The following is an 18367-nucleotide window of genomic DNA, read 5'->3' on the forward strand; positions in this document are numbered from 1 at the left end:
AGCAAAACTAAGAGGAAGATACAGACATTCTCCATATACCCCATGTACCCCCACAGGCACAGCCTCCCAATTTTAACCTCCCCCACCAGAGTGGTACCTTTGTCACAATCAATGAACCTACATTAACACATCATAGTCGCCCAAAGTCCATTGTTCACATTAGGACTCACTCTTGGTGTCGTGCACTCTGTGGGTTTGGATAAATATATAGTGACATGTATCCATCCGTATGGTATCATACAGAGTATTTTCACTGCCCTAAAAATCCTCCGTGCTTCACCTGTTCCTCCCTCTCACCCTCCCTCCCTCCTCACCCCTGGCAACCACTGCTCTTTTTATTGTCTCCATAGTTTTGCCTTTTCCAGAACATCATATAGTGGACATCACAAAGTATACAGACTTTTCAGATCGGCTTCTTTCGCTTATGCATTTAAGGTTCTTCCATGTCTTTTCATGACTTGAAAGCTCACTTCTTTTTAAGACTGAGTGATACTGCATTGTCTGGATGTACCACAATTTAGCCATTCACCTACTGAAGGACATCTTGCTTGTCTCTAAGTTTGGGCGATTATGAATGAAGTTGCTATAAGCATGTGTGTGCATGTTTTTGTATGGACATAAGTTTTCGACTCCCAGTTAAATACCAAGAAGTGCAATTGCTGGATCCTACGATAAGAGTATGTTTTATTTTGTGAGAAACTGTCCAACTGTCTTCCAAAGTGGCTGCCATTATGCATTCCCACCATCAGTGAATGAGAGTTCCTGTTCCACATCCTCAGCCACATTTGATGGTGTCAGTGTTCTGGATTTTGGCCATTCTAAGAGGTGTATAGTGGTGTTTCATTATTTTTTTAATTTGAATTTCCCTGGTGACATATGATGTGGAGCATCTTTTCATGTGCTTATTTGCCATCTGTATATATTCTTTGGTGAGGTGTCTGCTAAGGTCTTTGGCCCATATTTTGATCAGGTTGTTTTGGTATTTTATTGTTGAGTTTTAAGTGTTCTTTGTATATTTCGGGACAACAGTCTTTATCAGATATGCCCTTAGCAAATATTTTCTCCTGTAAGTCCACTTTGTGACTTGTTTTCTCACTCTCTTGATACTATCTTTCACAGGGCAGAAGTTTTTAATTTCAGTGAAGTCAAGCTAATCAGTTACTTCTTTCATGGATCATGCCTGTGGTGTTATATCTAAAAAGTCATCACCAAACCCAAGGTCATTTAGATCTCTTCTCCTACGTAAACTTCTAGGAGTTTTGTGGCTTTGTGCCTTGCATTTAGGTCTATGATCCATTTTGAGTTAAATTTTGTGAGGAGTGTAAGGTCTGTGTCTAGAGTCGTGTGTGTGTGTGTGTGTGTGCTCAGTTGTGCCAGCATCATTTGTTGAGAAGGTGATCTTTGCTCCATTGTATTGCCCTTGTTCCTTTGTCAAAGACCAGTTGACTGTATTGATGGGGGTCTACTTCTGGGCTCTCTATTCTGATCCATTGGTCTATTTGTCTGTTCTATCACCAATGCCACACTGTCTTGATTACTGTAGCTTTCTAGTAAGTCCTGAAGTCAGGTAGTGTCAGTCCTCCAACTTTGTTCTCCTCCTTCAGTATTGTGTTGGCTATTCTGGGTCTTTTCCTCTCCATATAAACTTTAGAATCACTTGATTGATTTCCACAAGATAATTTGCTGTGTTTTTTTTTTAAGATTTTATTTATTTATTCGACAGAGAGAGACACAGTGAGAGAGGGAACACAAGCAGGGGGAGTGGGAGAGGGAGAAGCAGGCTTCCCGCTGAGCAGGGAGCCCGACGCGGGGCTCGATCCCAGGACCCTGGGATCATGACCTGAGCTGAAGGCAGACGCTCAACGACTGAGCCACCCAGGCGCCCCAATAATTTGCTGTTATTTTGATTGGGACTGCATTGAATATATAGATCTAGTAGAACTGACATCTTGAAACATTGAGTCTCCTTATCCACAAACATGAAATATCTCTCCATTTTTTTAGTTTTTCTTTGGTCTTTTTCACTAGAGTTCTGTAGTTTTCCTCATATAGATTTTGTACAGATTCCATTAAATGTATAGCTAAGTATTTCATTTTGGGTAGTGCTAATGTAAATGGAATTGTTTTTAAGTTCAAATGCCCCTTCTTTGTTCATTGCTGGTGTTTAAGAAATTGATTTTTAGGAATTAATTGAGAATATCCCCATCTTAACAACATTAACAGTGTTATGGCATCTGATTCATGAGCATGAGATGTTTTTCCATTTATTTAGATCTTCTTAATTTCTTTCAACAATATTTTGTAGTTTTTAGTGTACAAGTCTTGCATCTCCTTGGTTAAATTTATGCATAAGTATTTTATTCTCTTTGATGCCATTGTAAATGGAATTGTTTTCTTGATTTCATTTTTGGATCATTCATTGTACTGTATAGAAATACAATTAATACTTACATATTTATCTTATATTCTGCAACTTGCTGAACTCACTGATTGCTTCAAATAGTTTTTTGGTGGATTCCTTGGGATTTTCTATGTAATAGGTCATATCATCTGCAAACAGAGGCAATTTCACTTTCTTTCTAGGGTGAATGCCATTTATTTAATTTTTCTGGGAGCCCCTTTCTGTTTGTTGCATACATGTCACCATAGCTTTCCCCCACAGTCCTCTGAGCCTTCAGCCACCCCTGCACCTGGCACCACCTTCCCCTAATGAACCAGGTAGGGTGGCAACTTGGGTGCCTGTAACCAACAGAGCTGTAAAAGTGTGAGTCCTTCCCCTCTCTCAAGTCCCCTGCCAGACTTGGCTTTTTTCTTAAAGCAGCTGAAGTCAGGATGGAGGAGGGAGCAAGGATCCGGGGACACCGCAGAAGACAGTGACTGCACCAATAAGCAAGGCTTTGCATTTGCCACTCACACAGCTCAACCAAATGGACTTTCAATGTTTCTGGTCCCCTCAAAACTCTAAATCCAAAACAAAACAAAACAAAACTCTAAATCCTCATTGCTGGAACCATTTCTTTCAGCTTTGAGAATCTTTTGACTCAGTCATCAAGGCCCTTCTGCTTTTTCATTGGGGCACTGAAGGGTCGCTGCCCCCTTGTCATTATAACAACCAAAGCTCTGATCAGATGGCTTGTTTCAAGCCTACCTCTCACTGCTCAACTTTATTAACAGGTAAAACAGTGGGCATCCTCACCTCCCACCCCCTACTCCCCCAACACCCCCACTTGTAGAGAACATTATCTGCCTGGATCCTGGGGAGTCTTCTCAGTTTCCCCTGACCCAGTCCATGGAAGAAGTCATTACTCTGTTATGCTAACACCCTTTCCTCCTTTATTTCTTCTTAACCCAGTTTCAGTAAGCTGCATTTTTTCTAGAAATTTTTCCATTTCACCTAAAATTTTAAATTGTTATTATAAAGGTATTTATAATATTACCTTATTATCTTTTTAACAATATTAAGGTATGAAGTCAATTTTCTTTTTTAGTACTGATATTGGCAATTGATACCTTCTCTTATTTACTTAACCAATTCCACCAGAAGTTTATCTATTTTACTGTAGTTTAAACAAACCAAGTTTTAGTTTTGCTGATTCTTTTTCAGTGTTTGTTTTCTAGTTCATTAATTGTGCTCTTAATTTTTTATTTTTCACTTCCCCTGGGTTTTTATTGTTGTTGTTGTTGTTGTTTGTTTACTGTATGTGGATTATTTACTAACTTTTTGGTTTATTCACTAAGTATACATACTAAAATAAGCACGCAAGGCTACAAATTCCTCTTTAAGTTCTGCTTGCACCACACTCTCACAAGTTTTTGCTAAATAGCACTTTTGTTGTCTTTCAGTCCAAAGTTATTTATATTTCTTAATTTCCATACACATAGAAATTTCCTACCTTTTGTGGGTTAATATTTTTAGGATATTTACACTGTGGCCAGAGAACAAACTCTATATTTTTTGCAGTCACTTGGAATTTGTTGACACTTGCTACGTGGTCAGTATATGGTAAATTTTTAAAATAATATTCTATTTGTGTTATCTATTAGGTCACTTATTATTTCATTGCTCAAATTTTCTGTATTCTGGCAGATTATTTTGTCTGCCTAGTCTATTTTACTAGAGAAGGTATGTTAAAATGCTCCACTATGATTATGAATTGACCTATTTCTTTTTGTCAGTTTTTCACTTACATATGTTGAGACCTTGTTATTAGATATATAAAAATGCAAAATTGTTATATCTTCCTTTATTATTATGAGGTGGCCCTCTTTGTCTCTGGCTGTACTTTTTGCCTTATGATCTGTTTTGTCTGATAATAATGTAAATATAAACTATAGGTTTTCTTTGGTTAGCATTTGGATAGTATATATTTTAACCAGAACATCTAATTCATTTTCATTTAATGCGTGACTGATGGAGTTGTCTTTCAATCTACTATCTTCTGTGCTAATGGTTCCACTTACTTTATATTCCCTTCTCTCTCCTTCTTGCCATCTTATATGTCAAGTATTTTAATCATTCAGTCACGTCCCCTCTATCAGTTAGGACTATATATATACACTGTTTCTATTCTTTTGGTGATTATCCTAGGTAGTACAATACTCATTTTTACTTATCAATATTCACTTATAAGTTAACCAAATGCCTTTATCCTTTTCCTGGAAAATACAGTGAGCTTGGAACACTTTAATACTCTCCCAATTTATAGGATATTATCATGAATTTTAATTCTACAGATTTTTTTTTTACATAATTCCACAGTTTTATTTATATTATTTCTTTATATGGTCAGTGTTCATTTAGATTTATTCCCATACCTTCTGCTTTAATCTGTTCTGGCTGCTATAACAAAAATGCCATAGACTGGGTGGTTTAAACAACATTTATTTCTCACAGTTCTGAAGTGGGAAGTCCAAGATCAAGGGGCTGGCAGATTTAGCGTCTGGTGAAGAACCACTTCCTGGTTAATAGACAGCCATCTTCTTGCTGTGTCCTCACACATCAGAAGGAAAGAGGGAGCTCTCTGGGCTCTCTTTTATAATCTCCTCCACGAGGGCTCCAACCTCATGACCTAATCTCCTCCCACAGGCCCCGCCTCCTAATGCCATCACAGTGGGGGGTCAGGTTTCAACATAAGAAGTTTGGGCAGACACAGACATTCAGTCCATAGCACCTTCTTTGCCCTTTTTTCCTTCTTGCATCTCTGACTTTACATTTCCCTTTGATTTGAATTTCTTTCATGTGGGTCTGCTATTTAGTTATTATTTACTTATTTATTATTTATCTGAATTATCTTTATTTTGCCTTCAGTAATAAAGGATATTTTGTCTGGGTATAAGATTATGTTAGCAGTTATTTTCTTTCAGCACATTAAAGATATGATCCCACTGTTTTCTAGTTCCCATCATTTCTTGTGAGAAATCAACTGTCACTCTACCTGTAGGGCCCTTGATGGTAATGTATATGTTTTCTCCTTTTACAGTTGTCTCCTTGTCATTCATTTTCTGCATTTCTAGCAGTCATTTGTTGTTGCTTTACTTCTTTTTTTTCCAGCTAGGGAATCACTGGGACTGTTGCATATGTGGCCTGGTGTCTTCAATAGGTTCTAGAAATTCTCAGCCATTGCCTTCGTAGCTCCTTACCCTCTGGTACTCCAAACCATACAATTATTTGATCATCCTACCGCTTCACGTAAGTCTTATTTTTCTTCTCTGCTCTCCATCTTTCTGTCTCTGTTCTAAACTCCAGATAGTTTCTTCTGACCTATCTTCTAGTTCTAGTTCACTTGTTCTTTCTTCAGTTGCTTCAAATCTGCTCTTAAATCCATCTAAGTTTTTAATTTGTTATTTACTTAGTTTAAGTACTAGAATTTCTATTTAGTTCTTTAAAATGGCTTTTTAAAAGGTAATTTCCACCCTGATGATTTTTTTTATCTCAGCCCTTTTTAAAACTATTTATTTATTTAAAGTAATCTCTGCACCCAACGTGGGGCTCGAATTCATGACCCTGAGATCAGGAGTCACATGCTCTACTGACTGATCCAGCTAGGTGGCCCCCCAGCCCTTTTTTAAATCAATTTTTTGTATTATGGATAATACACATAATATAAAATTTACCATCTTAACCACTTTTAAGTGTACAGTTCAGTGGTATTAAGGACATTCATATTGTGCAGTCATCACCACCTTCCACCTCCAGACTCTTTTTGTCTTGTAAATGTGAAATTCTGTCCCCATCAGAGGCTCCCACATTCCCCCTCTCCCCCCACCCCTGGCCACCTCCATTCTACTTTCTTTGAATTTGACTACTCTAGATCCCTCATATAAGTGAAATCATAGCATTTGTCTTTTTGTGACTGGCTTTCACTAAGCGTAATGTCCTCAAGGTTCATCCATCTTGTAGCACATGTCAGAATTTCCTTCCTTTTTTGGGGCGCCTGGGTGGCTCAGTTGGTTAAGCGACTGCCTTCGGCTCAGGTCATGATCCTGGAGTCCCGGGATCGAGTCCCGCATCGGGCTCCCTGCTCGGCAGGGAGTCTGCTTCTCCCTCTGACCCTCCCCCCCTCATGCTCTCTGTCTCTCATTCTCTCTGTCTCAAATAAATAAATAAAATCTTTAAAAAAAAAAAGAATTTCCTTCCTTTTTAAGGCTGAATCATATTCCATTGTATAGACAGACCACATTTGCTTACTCATTCATGCACTGGTGGAACTTGGGTTGCCTCCACCTTTAGGCTGTCATGCATAATGCTATGAATATGGGTGTACAAATATCTTCTGGAGGTCCTGCTTTCAATTATTTGGGGTATTGTGGATGAATTGTGTGCCACCCAAAATTCATCTGTTGAATTCCTACACCCGCAATGTGATTGTATTTGGAGATAGAGCTTTTATGGAGGTAATTAAAGTTATATGAGGTTGTACGAGTGGGGTCCTAATCTGATGATAAGAGGGAGAAACAACAGAGAGCTTTCTCCCTCCTCATGTGCACACAGAGGAAAAGCCATGTGGTGAGACAGCATGGAGGAAGCCATCTACAAGCCAGGAAGAGAGGCCTCACTAGAAACCAAGCCTGATGGCCCCTTCACCTTGCATGTCTAGCTCCAGAACTACAAGAAAACAAATTTCTGTTGTTTAAGCCACTCAGTCTGATACTTTGTTATGGCAGCCCTAGCAGACTAATACAGAAATAGAATTTCTGGATCATATGGTAATTCTATTTGCAATTTTTTGAGAAACTGCCAACTGTTCTCCACAGTGACTGTGCCATTTTACATTTCCACCAGCAGGGCACAAGGGTTCCAGTTTTTCCATATCCTTGCCCACACTTGATCTTTTCTATTTTTTTGATAGTAGCCATCCTGATGGGTGTGAGGTGGTAGCTCATCATGGCTTGGGTTTGCATTTCCCTAATGATTAGTTATGTTGAACACCTTTTCTTGGGCTTATTGGCCATTTGTATATCTTCTTTGGAGAAATGTTTATTGAAGTCTTTTGCCCATTTTTTAACCAGGTTGTTTTTGTTGTTGTTGTTGAGTTGTAGGAGTTCTCTATATCTTTAGGATATTAATCCCTTATTAGATATATGGTTTGCAAATATTTTCTCCCATTCTGTGGGTTGCCTTTTTACTCTGCTGATAGTGTCTTTTGATGCAAAAAGTATTTTTAATTTTGATGAACTCCAGTTTGTCTTTTTTTTTTCTGTTGTGTGTGCCTTTGGTGTCATATCCAAGAAATCATTGCCAAAGCCAATGTCATGAAGCTTTTATCCTATGTTTTCATGTTTAGGTCTTCAATCCATTTTGAGTTAATTTTTGTATATGGTGTTAGGTGGGAGTCCAACTTCATTCTTCTGCATGTGGGTACCCATTTTTCCCAGCACCATGTGTTGAAAAACCTGTCCTACCTCGATTGCTCTAGGCACCCTTGATGACAGTCATTTGACCCTATATGTGATGGTCTGTTTCTGGGCACCCTATTCTATTCTATTGTCTATCTTTCTATCTTTATGCCAGTGCCACACTGCTTTGACTGCTATAGCTTTGCAGTGAGTTTTGAAAGCAGGAAGTCTAAGTTCTCCCACTCTGTTCTTCTTTTCCAAGATTGTTTTGGCTGTTCTCTTGACAAAATTTAAAGTTTGCATTTTCTTGGAACACAGTAAACTTGGCTATTTTATAGTCTTTGATAATTCTGATGTCTGAAGTTTCTCTCATTTCTGCTTATTCTTCTTAGTGGTGTCTTGCTTCCTTGGGTGCCCGATTATCTTTGACTGTGTCCTGTGTTTTGTATTGGAAAAATTATTTATATGAACAGCTTGAGGCCTAAGAAGATGCCATCTTCTGCCAGAAAGGGTTTTCTTTGCTTCTGCCTGGAACCGTGGAATGCTACCCATCGGGAGCCACCTTAAACCAAGTCCAGGTTTGAGGGGCCCTGCATTGCTCAGGTGAGGGGACAGCAGAGTGTGAGACTACACAAGGACTGTGTACTTCAAGTTCACCCCGCTTAACGTGGGGGCTTATCCCCACCACTGAGTGAGCTCTGAGCTTCGACGTTTCTCTCCCTTTCCCTCGACAAGGCTACTAAAACTGCAGATCTCCTTTGCAGCTGTTGCTTGTGAATTTGCAGATGCACTCACAGGGAAAGGAGCTTTGAGTGCCAGGCTCACCTCCAGTCCTTCCCTGTCCTCAATTTGGAATCGAAACACTGAAACTCCCTCACTTGCTTGTTTGCTCTTTTGTGTCTTTCCGAAGAGAGGTGTGCTTATCTGTCTTTTGTATTGGTCTGGATTACAGAGCCGGCTCTCACCTAAAGGGGAAGTCCAGAGGGTCTTTTCTAAAAGCACAGTTCTGACCACAATCTTACCAGGAGCTAATCATGGCAGTCTGGAGCCCAGCTCTGTGACCATTAATTCATTCAAGGCTGTCCAGCATCCTGGAGGCAAGAATTAGTGTTATCCCCAACTCATGGGTAAAAATCCAGAGCACAGAGAAGCAAGGCTAACCTGCCTCATGGTTGCACAGCTAACTGAGTGGCAGGATCAGCCTTGGGGCCAGTTGTGTCTTACTACAGAGATGTTGCTCCCCCTCTTCTGCTCAGGAGCCCTCTGGGGCTCCCCACTGTCTGGCGTCCTGAGCACAGACCACCCCCCAACCCAGCCATCAAGGCCCTTCCAGGCTCCCCTGGCCACACTGGCTCCTGCCCATCCCCAGCTCTGCTCCCCAGCACTACCTGCCCACCCTTCCTCACGTGCCTCCGACTCACCTGCCACACCTGGCTCAGAGGCTGGCACTCTGCTGTGCCCTCCCAAGGTCCCTGATTAAAGTGGGACCCAGGGCCCTGGGCACCCCATTTGCCCAAAGCCAGGGCCCACAATGGGAGCTCCCCGACCCCACAGCAGCAACCCAGATCTGGGCACTCTGCAGGGCATTGGGTACAACAAACAGGTCAGAGCCTGTCCCTGAGCACACAGCCTGTCTGCAAGGGGATGGAGCAGGCCAAGGGGTCCTGTATTAGGGACCAGGAACTGTCATGCCATCCTGGGGACGCCTTGCTCAAGGCCAGCTCACCCTTGGAGGGTGCCTGGTGGGTGAGGCAGGGGAGGCCTCCAGGCCCACCTGCCGCCCCTAGGTGCCCATTGGTCCTCTCTCTTTCTGACAGGTGAACAATAATGGGATCATCTCCTTCCTGAAAGAGGTCTCTCAGTTCACCCCAGTGGCCTTCCCCATCGCCAAGGACCGCTGCGTGGTGGCAGCCTTCTGGGCAGATGTGGACAATCGCCGAGCAGGTGATGTGTACTACCGGGAGGCCGCTGACCCAGCAACACTGCGCAGAGCCACAGAGGATGTCAGGCGCTACTTCCCCGAGCTCCCGGACTTCTCCGCCACCTGGGTTTTCATAGCTACCTGGTACCGCGTGACCTTCTTTGGAGGCAGCTCCTCTTCCCCTGTGAGTTTTTTGTCCTGGGGAAGGGAGGACGTCCATCTGGGGCCCAGGGTCTCCCCCCAGGGACCCCACCTTGCTGAGAGGGGTCAGACATAATCACTGGTCCATGCCTGAGATGGGAAAACCCGGCTCAGGGAGGGAAGTCACTCTCCCAGGGTCACAGAGCCAGGTTGGAGGAGGACAGAGCCTTGACCTTCCCCAGCCCTCCCAGAAACCATCTGCCTCTAGGAAAATGCCAAATGCCCTGATACAGTGTTTCACACACTGGTGGAACTTGGGTTGTGTCAGAATTCCCATCTAGAATGGTTCAATTCTCAATAGGCTAAGTGGGAACTTTATTCTGTTTTATCCTTTATTCTGTGATAATGCCAAATAACAAAGGCATCAGGGATGTGTCTCTCCCGTGGGGCACACTCTCCATGCCAAGCACCGAGAAGTGCTCGGCACAGCACAACCAGGGGGCAGGAGCTCGCCCTGAGACTGCTATGCAAGCCACATGGGGCTCCGGAGCTGGGGGAATGGGATGGTTCAGAGCAGCCCTGAGGGACAGATGTGTCGGGACACTGGGCTGCAGAGGAGAGGCAGAGCGGTCAAGGGCAGGGCCTGCTTTCCCATCATGCACACGGCTGGGCAGAGGGTGGAGACAGGTACTCAGGGTGGCGGGGTGCAAGCGCCCAGCGGGCATCTGGAGGTGCAGCTGGGACCCCCAGCAGTGGTGGGAGTGGGAGAGAAGGCTGGTGGACAGGGACGTGCGAGTCCCGCCAAACCCTGAGTTCTCCAGCAGCCAAGATGACAAAGAGAATGCCAGCAAGCACGTCAGCCAGGGACGCTGAGGGACCGAGATGTTCCCTGCTGGATTTCTTAAAAGGAGTATGACAGTGAATAGGCAAAGATGGGCTTCTGTAAACATCACTACAAATAAATGTTTACCCTGGGTGAATTTTATTCATGCACAGTCCACTAATATTTTGTCAGTTTTACTTGTTTTTCTTATCATCAATTTGTAAGAAAAACATCTTTGTAACAAAAAGAGAAAAAAGAATCAGTAAGTCCACTAGCAAGAGATCGCTCCCATCAAACATCTATTGTATCCTGACACACACTTTAACAAATAAATAGAGCCAGCTAGAATGCTTTGTTTTGTGGTTTTGTTTTTTTTTTTCACTCAGTGGTAGTAGGGCATTTTCCTCACTCTTCTATGTGGAAATCCCTGTCACCTCTGCAGCCGCTCTGGGTATTTCCTTCCCGTGGGAGCAGGGGGAGCAGAGCCCCTCCTACGCGGACAGAGGAAACCTAACTCCTCCAGTCCTCGGACCTGGAGGTGGGGGCTACAGAATGATCACCCAGGCAACACAAGCATCCCTGGGAGGGATCAAAGTTCTGGGTTGGGGCTGGAAGCTGGTCTGTAACCTGGGAGCCTCCCGGAGCCGGCTGCTTGGCCGGGAGCAAGCGTGAAGCTCCACGCGGGGCCTGGGTCTCCCCGCACGCTGGACCTCGCCAGCTCGCAAAGCCCCACCACTGGCCCCCCGGGCCACAGTCCGGGCCCCCCTCAGCTCCCCGCCACTCAGCCTTCATGGCCACTGCGTCCTGGTTGTCTTCAGAGTGGTAGCAGCAGGTCTGCCTTCCCCAAGGGGAGCACTCAGTCTCCCGCTGTTCGTGGGTATGTAAGGGAGAGGACAGACCCAGTGCTGTACCACTGTGTACACCGCAGACCAGCCCAGCACCCGGTGGCACCCATGGCAAGGTGCCGCGTGGTGGGCACTGCCAGGCCCCGCTAGCTTGGGGGCCATTGCCCGGCACGAGCCTCCAGTGGGGAGGTTGCTGCCCGCAGAGTCCTGACTTGCCCCTCAAGCCTGTACCCCCACAGGCGCGAATAAGCCAGGTGCGGAAGCCCGGGTCTCCCCGCGCCCAGCCGGGGGACCCAGCGCGCTGCGCCCTTGCCCGCCACTCCGGCACACAAGGAAGGCCTTTCTCTAGAACGCTCCACCTCTCTCGTGCTGCGGGATCTGTCCTGTGTTATCAACTAGTTGTCGTCTGTGGTGATGCGTCTGTTCACATAACCTTTGCCAATTTTCTGTCCTTTTCTTCGTCTTTTTCTTTTTCTTTTTCTTTTTTTTTTTTAAAGATTTTATTTATGTATTTGAGACAGAATGAGAGGGAGGAGGGTCAGAGGGAGAAGCAGACTCCCCGCCGAGCAGGGAGCCCGATGCGGGACTCGATCCCAGGACCCTGGGATCATGACCTGAGCTGAAGGCAGACGCTTAACCGACTGAGCCACCCAGGCGCCCTTTTTTTTTTTTTTTTTAAAGATTTTATTTATTTACTCATGAGAGACAGAGAGAGAGAGCTTCTTCGTCTTTTTCTTACTGACCCACAGAAGTTCTGCTTGAATTAAGGATATCAATAGTTTCACCTGCCACCTATGTTATAAATACATTTTTCACTTTGCTGTTTGCCATTCCGTTTGCTCTTATGGCACTTTGTTATATGCAGAAGCTTTTGTAGTCAAATATATAAATCTCCTTTTTGGTTTTTGCAGTTAACAAATGTTACACTTAAAGTCCTTCCTCAACGTGGCTCCATGTATTCGCCTATATTTTCCTCTAGGGTTTTGATCGTTCCATTCACAACCTTACTTGATGTGGGATTTATTTTCGTGAGTGATATAGAGCTCTAATTTTATTCTTTTTCAGACAGTTTCCTATTTGTCCCAAGACCACTTCTTAAACAACCCCACCCTTTCCCCAATCTGAAATAACATCCCATATATATACTACTCAATATCTTCATGGAAGAGGATTCCATGAAAAAATCATTAAAACTGCTTCTCCTTGTTTCCTCTTTTTATCTTTCCCTCTTCACATTTTTTTCACACGAGGCAATTTTGTGGATTTGACCCGGTAAGCACTAACCCCTGTGCCCCAGTCGCCACAGGGCGCAGCGTCTGCTCCTGGTGTCCGTGGGCCCTGCTGACCCCTCAGCGTGTCTCCCTCTCCAGGTGACAGTTGTTAGGGGTCCTGACCTCAGGCCTCAGGCACTAGGGACACAGTGGAGGATGAGGACGAGGCCATCAGCTCTATGGCAGATGGCTGACCAGCGAGCTGGGAAGACGGAGGAGGGGCCGGTGGATGAGGACAGTGTGCGAAGGCACGCTGGAGGGGGTAGGGCCTTGCAGCATGGACAAGGGAGCATAGAAAACCCTGTTCAGGACTCCCTCCTCGGCAGGTCAACACGTTCCAGACCGTGCTTATCACTGACGGCAAGTTCTCCTTCACCATCTTCAACTATGAGTCCATCACATGGACGACGGGCACACACGCCAGCAGCGGGGGCAACACCACGGGCCTGGGGGGCATCGCAGCCCAGGTAGGGGCCCGGCTCCCCACCGCCACGACTGTCATGAGCTGATGAGGCAGGCAGACCCCTACACACACTCAGTACTGTGCAGAGGCCAGTGTGAGGCCTTCTGATGCCAAGCCCAGTCCAGACTCACAGGAACATCCTCAGGTCAAGGCACTTTTGTCCCGATCCACACTGCCCTGGCCTCCGAGGGCCAGCTGCAGCCGAGGCAGAAGGGGCCCTGGTTCTGTGTGCGCTCGCTGTCCTGGGGCCTGGCCTGGCCCGTGGCCCGCAGAACTGTGGCCAGCAGGAAGTCACAAGTGTGGAGGGAGTGGTCAAGTGCAAGTCCCCAGGCCAGCGAGTGCTCCCTCATGATGGGAAGGGCCTCACCTCCTTCCTAGCCATCTACTTTCTTCTGAGGTCACACCTGCCCCTGGTCCCCACAGGAGCCAAGAGACTAGGGAGGGAGGCCCTGCAGGTGCGTGTGAGGGGAGCATGCCAGGGCCCAACAGTGTCGGTGGCCAGGGTCAGCACCCGGCTGGGAGGTTGCTGATCGGGACAGGCACAACGTGGAGGGTGGTATGGGTACCCCCAAACCCATAAAGCTCCAAGATTGTAAGGCCGCCTTCCACATGATCTCTTTGACCATGGCCACCATGGGGGCGGGCGGGAGGTCTCAGGAAATTGAGGGAGACCTGCAGACAAACCCACGCCTGTCCCCCACTCTCCATACCCACCTCCCCAGGCCGGCTTCAATGCGGGTGATGGGCGGCGCTACTTCAGCATCCCCGGCTCCCGCACAGCGGACATGGCGGAGGTGGAAACCACCACCAACGTGGGTGTGCCCGGGCGCTGGGCGTTCAGAATCGATGATGCCCAGGTGCGCGTGGGGGGCTGCAGCCATACAAGTAAGAGGATGGAGCCAGCGGCTCAGGGCTGTGGGGGTTGGGGTGGCTCAGGGAGTGGGGGGATGACAGGAGGGAGCCAGACCCTGGGGGCGGGGGGGAGGGGGCTGGACGCTGATGGGGGTGAAGGGGGTGCTGGAGGAGGGGGCGGGACGCTGGGGACGGGGCAGGCTGCTGGCCAGGAGGGCACGACCTCCCCCACCACTCTCCCCTAGCAAGTATCAGCTCGCCCCTTGAGCCCTGTCTCTTCCTGGGGGGGCCTTCCTACCTCAGCTCCAGGGCCGGGGAATCTGTTGGAGACCAAGGTTTGTGGTGCAAAGTGGAGGAGCTGGGGTCACCCCTCCTTGGGGCCAGGAGTCGATGTTCTCCCCTCATTCTCTCCCAGGCTGCGTCCTGGGCCGGGGAGGGGCACCACCCTGGTCTCCTGTGTCCCCGGGATCACCTGGAAGGCAGACGCTCCTGTCACCCAGTTCCCCACATTTGCCATGGGCTTGCTGCTTCCTGGGTTTTGGCACATACACACCCGGGCATCTACTTGACTGCAGGGAGTTGAACACTCAGAACATGCAGCAGATGGGGGGAGGGTCCACCCCAGGGCAGAAGGATGCATCCTGGCCCCTTCCCCTGTATGGCCCTGGAGGAGGCGCAGACCCTCCTGAAACATCATGCTTATAAATGGAGAGGAGGTGATAGATTTAGCCACTTGGTGGAGAGCTAACCACAGGCCTTGCAAAGGCCACAGTGAGGCCGGTGTCGGGAGGGTCCTAGCAGACTCACCTCCCACCCACAAGGAGGCTGAGGCCACTGAGAGGGCCTCTTCACCTCCGGGAACACCAACTCTCTGAGAGCGAACCCAGCGCAGGTGGAGCCCACCCAGACCAGCACTTTTCAGGGGCCAGGGCCTGGGAGGACAGGCATGCCCCCATGGGCCGGAAGGCTCACCAAGGACTGGGGATGATGCCCCAGTGAGAGACGCATGGGGAACCCGAGCCCACCTGCTCACTGGAGCACTGGAGCCTGAGTCTGCGCTTAGGGGATGGGGGAACTCACAGGCCAGGGAGCCCAGGAGCCAACACGTTGCCCCTCCCCCAAAGTGGCAGGCGAGACACCCAAGAATGCAAGGTCTCCTGCAGCCCCAGGCCAGGCCGCCCACTCTGCCCACCTGGGCTCTGGGTAGTGGTGGTTCAGGGGATGGGGACCTCATTCTGTCTCTGACAGCAGAAAGGTCTGGTTGCTTGTCATCTCCCGGTAGCCAGGGGCTTGGGCTGTGGTTCAAGATGTGGGCTGCCGTGAGCAGGCGTCAGTGCGGTGTGGATGCAAGCCTGAGCAGGTGGGTGACAGGTGCAGGTACCGGTGGGGACTGGTGTGAGCAGGTGCAGCTGTGGGTACAGGTGTGGGTCTAGGCGTGGCAGGCCCATGCCCTCTACGAAGGCTGCAGGCTGTGAGACCCTGAGAAATGAGATCCTCCGAGGAGGGTCTGGCCAGTCCCCCGGCGATCCCTTTCGCATGCAGACGTGCTCCTCCTGCTATCGCAGGCTTCTGGGGGAAGCAGATGGAGGAGGCATTGCTGGGCCTTCTGAACTAGTGAGCACGGAAGCCCACAGGAGCCCCCTTGCTTCCCCACGGCCACACTGCAAGCCCAGGAGATGGAGCCGACACACAGGCTTTGCTGGGAAGGGAGGGCCAGGTCCCTCCTGAGAGGCAGTGCATCCACATCTGGAAGTCTAGCTCCTGAGAAAGGCAGGTCCCGAAACAGGGTTCATGCAGACAGCCAGCGCACTCCACAGGGTAGCCAAACCACGACCGGCTGAGCGACAGTGTGGCTAAGTGAGTGGAAAGGTATGCACGAGGAGCAGGAACAGTCCAAAAGATGCCCTTAGCCCTGATGGTGTTCTGGGCCACAGGGTCCTTCCAGGAATGTCCCCCCCCTTGCTCCCCTTGATGCCACTCTAGATCTCCCGGGCCCCCTAGTAACAGGAGATCAGAGACGGTGGGGTGCTCTTGTTCCCTGCCAATTTGTGCTCCTTTATTGCAGATGTCAGCAGCCTTACTTCTCCAGAGGGGTAGGGCCTCCTGAGCTGGTGGGCGGCCAGTCCTAGAGGGCTCAGGCATGGGGTTAGGTGGTCCCTGGGGACTGCTGGGGGCTCTCCCTGGCCAGGAGGTCGTGATGTGAGAAGCCCTGCCTTCCAGAGCTCTGTGGGAGGCCCTCTTGTTTTCCACGGGGAGACCTGGAGGGGCAGCTGGGCCTGGGTTTCTGCAACTATTGTTGGCAGCGCTGAGATCAGATTGCATCCCCCCCAGGAGGGTCTGAGGGCGCCCCCGCCCACCACCTCTGGTTCCCATGGGGGTCCCCCTCTTCCACATTGTTTTTCCAATGAAGCACACTCATGTCTTCCTGTGTTGCTGGGCACCCTTGGGTCTGTGTCTTCTTAGTTCCTCAGACAAATCTGGAAGGTGACGGATTAAAGGGATAAGAAGGTGCTATGGGTGGGGGGGCGCCTGGGTGGCTCAGTTGCTGAAGTGTCTGATCCTTTGGCTCAGATCATGATCCCGGGGTCCCGGGATGGAGCCCCGCATCGGGCTCCCTGCTCAGCGGGGAGTCTGCTTCTCCCTCTCCCTCTGCCGCTCCCCCTGCTCGTGCTCTGTCTAACAAATAAATAAATAAAATCTTAAAAAAAAAAAAAGGTGCCGTGGGTATGATGGGTGCGGGGGAAGCCAGAGTCCCGGCCCAGGAACCCGAATGTCAGCGGGACGCGCAAGCGCACTAGGCACCGGGGGAGACCCGGGAAGCTAGCCGCGGATGCTGGGCTGTCAGCAGACCGCACAGCCACTCCTCAGAGATGGGCCCTTGGGGCAGGGGAGGGAAGGGACGCTCGCTCCTTGCTGTGTCCACAGCCTCCGTGTGCCTGGCCCTGCGCCCGTGTCTCAACGGCGGCAAGTGCATCGATGACTGCGTCACGGGCAACCCCTCCTACACCTGCTCCTGCCTCTCAGGCTTCACAGGGAGGAGGTGTCACCTGGGTGAGTCTACACCCACCAGCACAGCCGGTGGCCCCAGGGCCCAAGGTCAAGGGTCTCCGTCCCCACGGTGCGGGCGCTGTTGGGGGTGGGGGACAACGCGGTGGCTCCCTGGAGGTGAGCACGGTGGGCGGGGCTACCGCTGCCCCTTCGGAGCTGAGCGCCCTGCAGGTGAGGCCAGAAGGGGTCCAGGCAGATCCTCCCCAACCCGGCTTCCTCCACTGAGGCCCCAGCCTGCCCTGCTTTTCAGATGTGAACGAATGTGCTTCCCATCCGTGTCAGAACGGCGGGACCTGCACACATGGCGTCAACAGCTTCCGCTGCAGGTGCCCGGCCGGCTTCAGGGGGCCCACCTGTGAGACAGGTAAGAGGAGTGTGCCTGGGCCCTGTGGCCCCACTGGTGGCAGGATGATCAGGACGGCCCCCCCACAGCCTGACGCCCTCCAGAATGGGGTGCAGCAGGAGTCCCAGGGGCCCGGCCGGAGGGCCGACGCCTTCCACCCCTCTGCCCTTGCAGCACTGTCTCCATGTGACACCAGGGAGTGCCAGAACGGCGGCCGGTGCCAGGAAGAGCGGGGCTCGGCCGTGTGCCTGTGCCTGGCCGGCTACACGGGCGCGGCCTGCGAGACGGGTGAGCGGCTGGCCCCGGGGGGCAGGGGAGAGGCTCCCGCCTGGCCGCACCCATACCGGGTGCCGGGAGTCAAAGGCTGGCTCGAGCCAAGCTCCCGCCTCCGCTGCCCCCAGATGTGGACGAATGTGCCTCCAGCCCCTGCCTCAACGGGGGCTCGTGCGTCAACCTCGTGGGGAACTTCACCTGCCTGTGCGCGGAGCCCTTCGAGGGACCTCGCTGCGAGACTGGTAACGGCCCGCGACCGAAGCCCCCAGTGACAGCGGTCCCGTGTGGCCACCCGGCCCCTTTCCCTCACTGTCCAGCTCAGCCCCACTTCTGGCCCGGGGGGTCATCTCCCCGGCCCTGCCTGCGCCGGCCTGTCCCCTGGGCTGCCATACTGGTCGTGACTCTGCCACCACATGCAGTGCAGGGCTGAGCGTGCCTCCTGTCCCCTCCTGTCCCCTCCAGTCCCCTCCTGTCCCTTCCAGTCCCCTCCCATCCCCTCCTGTCCCCTCCAGTCCCCTCCCATCCCCTCCTGTCCCCTCCAGTCCCCAGTC

The 18367-nt window shown here is 49.8% G+C and overlaps 1 protein-coding gene across 1 annotated transcript in view; it reads left to right on the forward strand.

Annotated features, from left to right (window-relative positions):
• The window catches only part of SNED1 (sushi, nidogen and EGF like domains 1), an 81502-nt gene that overhangs the window by 15916 nt on the left and 47219 nt on the right, over positions 1-18367 (forward strand). Inside the window, exons 2-8 of the mRNA XM_044913636.1 lie at positions 9654-9941; positions 13164-13304; positions 14023-14185; positions 17078-17203; positions 17451-17564; positions 17718-17831; positions 17945-18058. Of these exons, the coding sequence (XP_044769571.1) occupies positions 9654-9941; positions 13164-13304; positions 14023-14185; positions 17078-17203; positions 17451-17564; positions 17718-17831; positions 17945-18058 (1060 nt within the window). The remainder of the gene's footprint in view (positions 1-9653; positions 9942-13163; positions 13305-14022; positions 14186-17077; positions 17204-17450; positions 17565-17717; positions 17832-17944; positions 18059-18367) is intronic.

The sequence above is a fragment of the Neomonachus schauinslandi genome, chromosome 3, assembly GCF_002201575.2.
Source record: "Neomonachus schauinslandi chromosome 3, ASM220157v2, whole genome shotgun sequence".
Lineage (NCBI taxonomy): Eukaryota > Metazoa > Chordata > Mammalia > Carnivora > Phocidae > Neomonachus > Neomonachus schauinslandi.